This window comes from Austrofundulus limnaeus, unplaced genomic scaffold (assembly GCF_001266775.1).
Source record: "Austrofundulus limnaeus strain Quisiro unplaced genomic scaffold, Austrofundulus_limnaeus-1.0 Scaffold2997, whole genome shotgun sequence".
Lineage (NCBI taxonomy): Eukaryota > Metazoa > Chordata > Actinopteri > Cyprinodontiformes > Rivulidae > Austrofundulus > Austrofundulus limnaeus.
Window position 1 is genome coordinate 11,544 of NW_013955399.1, and position 390 is coordinate 11,933.

The 390-nt window shown below is 46.7% G+C and overlaps 1 protein-coding gene across 1 annotated transcript; it reads right to left on the minus strand.

The window, feature by feature from the left end:
- Positions 1–35: 35 nt before the first annotated feature.
- On the minus strand, positions 36–382 carry LOC106511615 (glutathione S-transferase A; the record flags this gene model as incomplete). Its single annotated transcript, XM_014000370.1, is given in 2 exon segments — positions 36–233; positions 297–382. Coding segments are annotated over 2 exon segments (219 nt in total), but the record flags the coding sequence as incomplete, so codon positions are not given.
- Positions 383–390: the final 8 nt, after the last annotated feature.

Sequence of the window (390 nt, forward strand, 5' to 3'; positions counted from 1 at the left end):
AAAAAAATGGAAATATGGGAAAACAGAATCACATATCTGTAAAAAAAAAAAAAAGTTTTATTCCATTTACAGTTGAACAAAGTCCAGAACAAAGCAGTTTTCAGAGATCCTTCAAGATGTCGTACCCCTGTGGGCTGGGCAGCCAGTGTGGGGGCCAGCTGCTCTTTATGCTGGCTCTGTCCTTCAGCAGCCGGTAGTATTTGGCCAGTTTGGGGTACTTTCCCGCAGACAGCCTGAGGACAAAACACAAAGTCATCATAATACAAAAAAATCCACCCATCAAACTCTGAACCTACCCGAAACGAAAGGCGTAGGCAACATTTGGGAAGGCGACCACGTCGGCTAAAGAGAAGGCCCCCGCCAGGTACGAGCCTGCAGCCACCTTAAAGC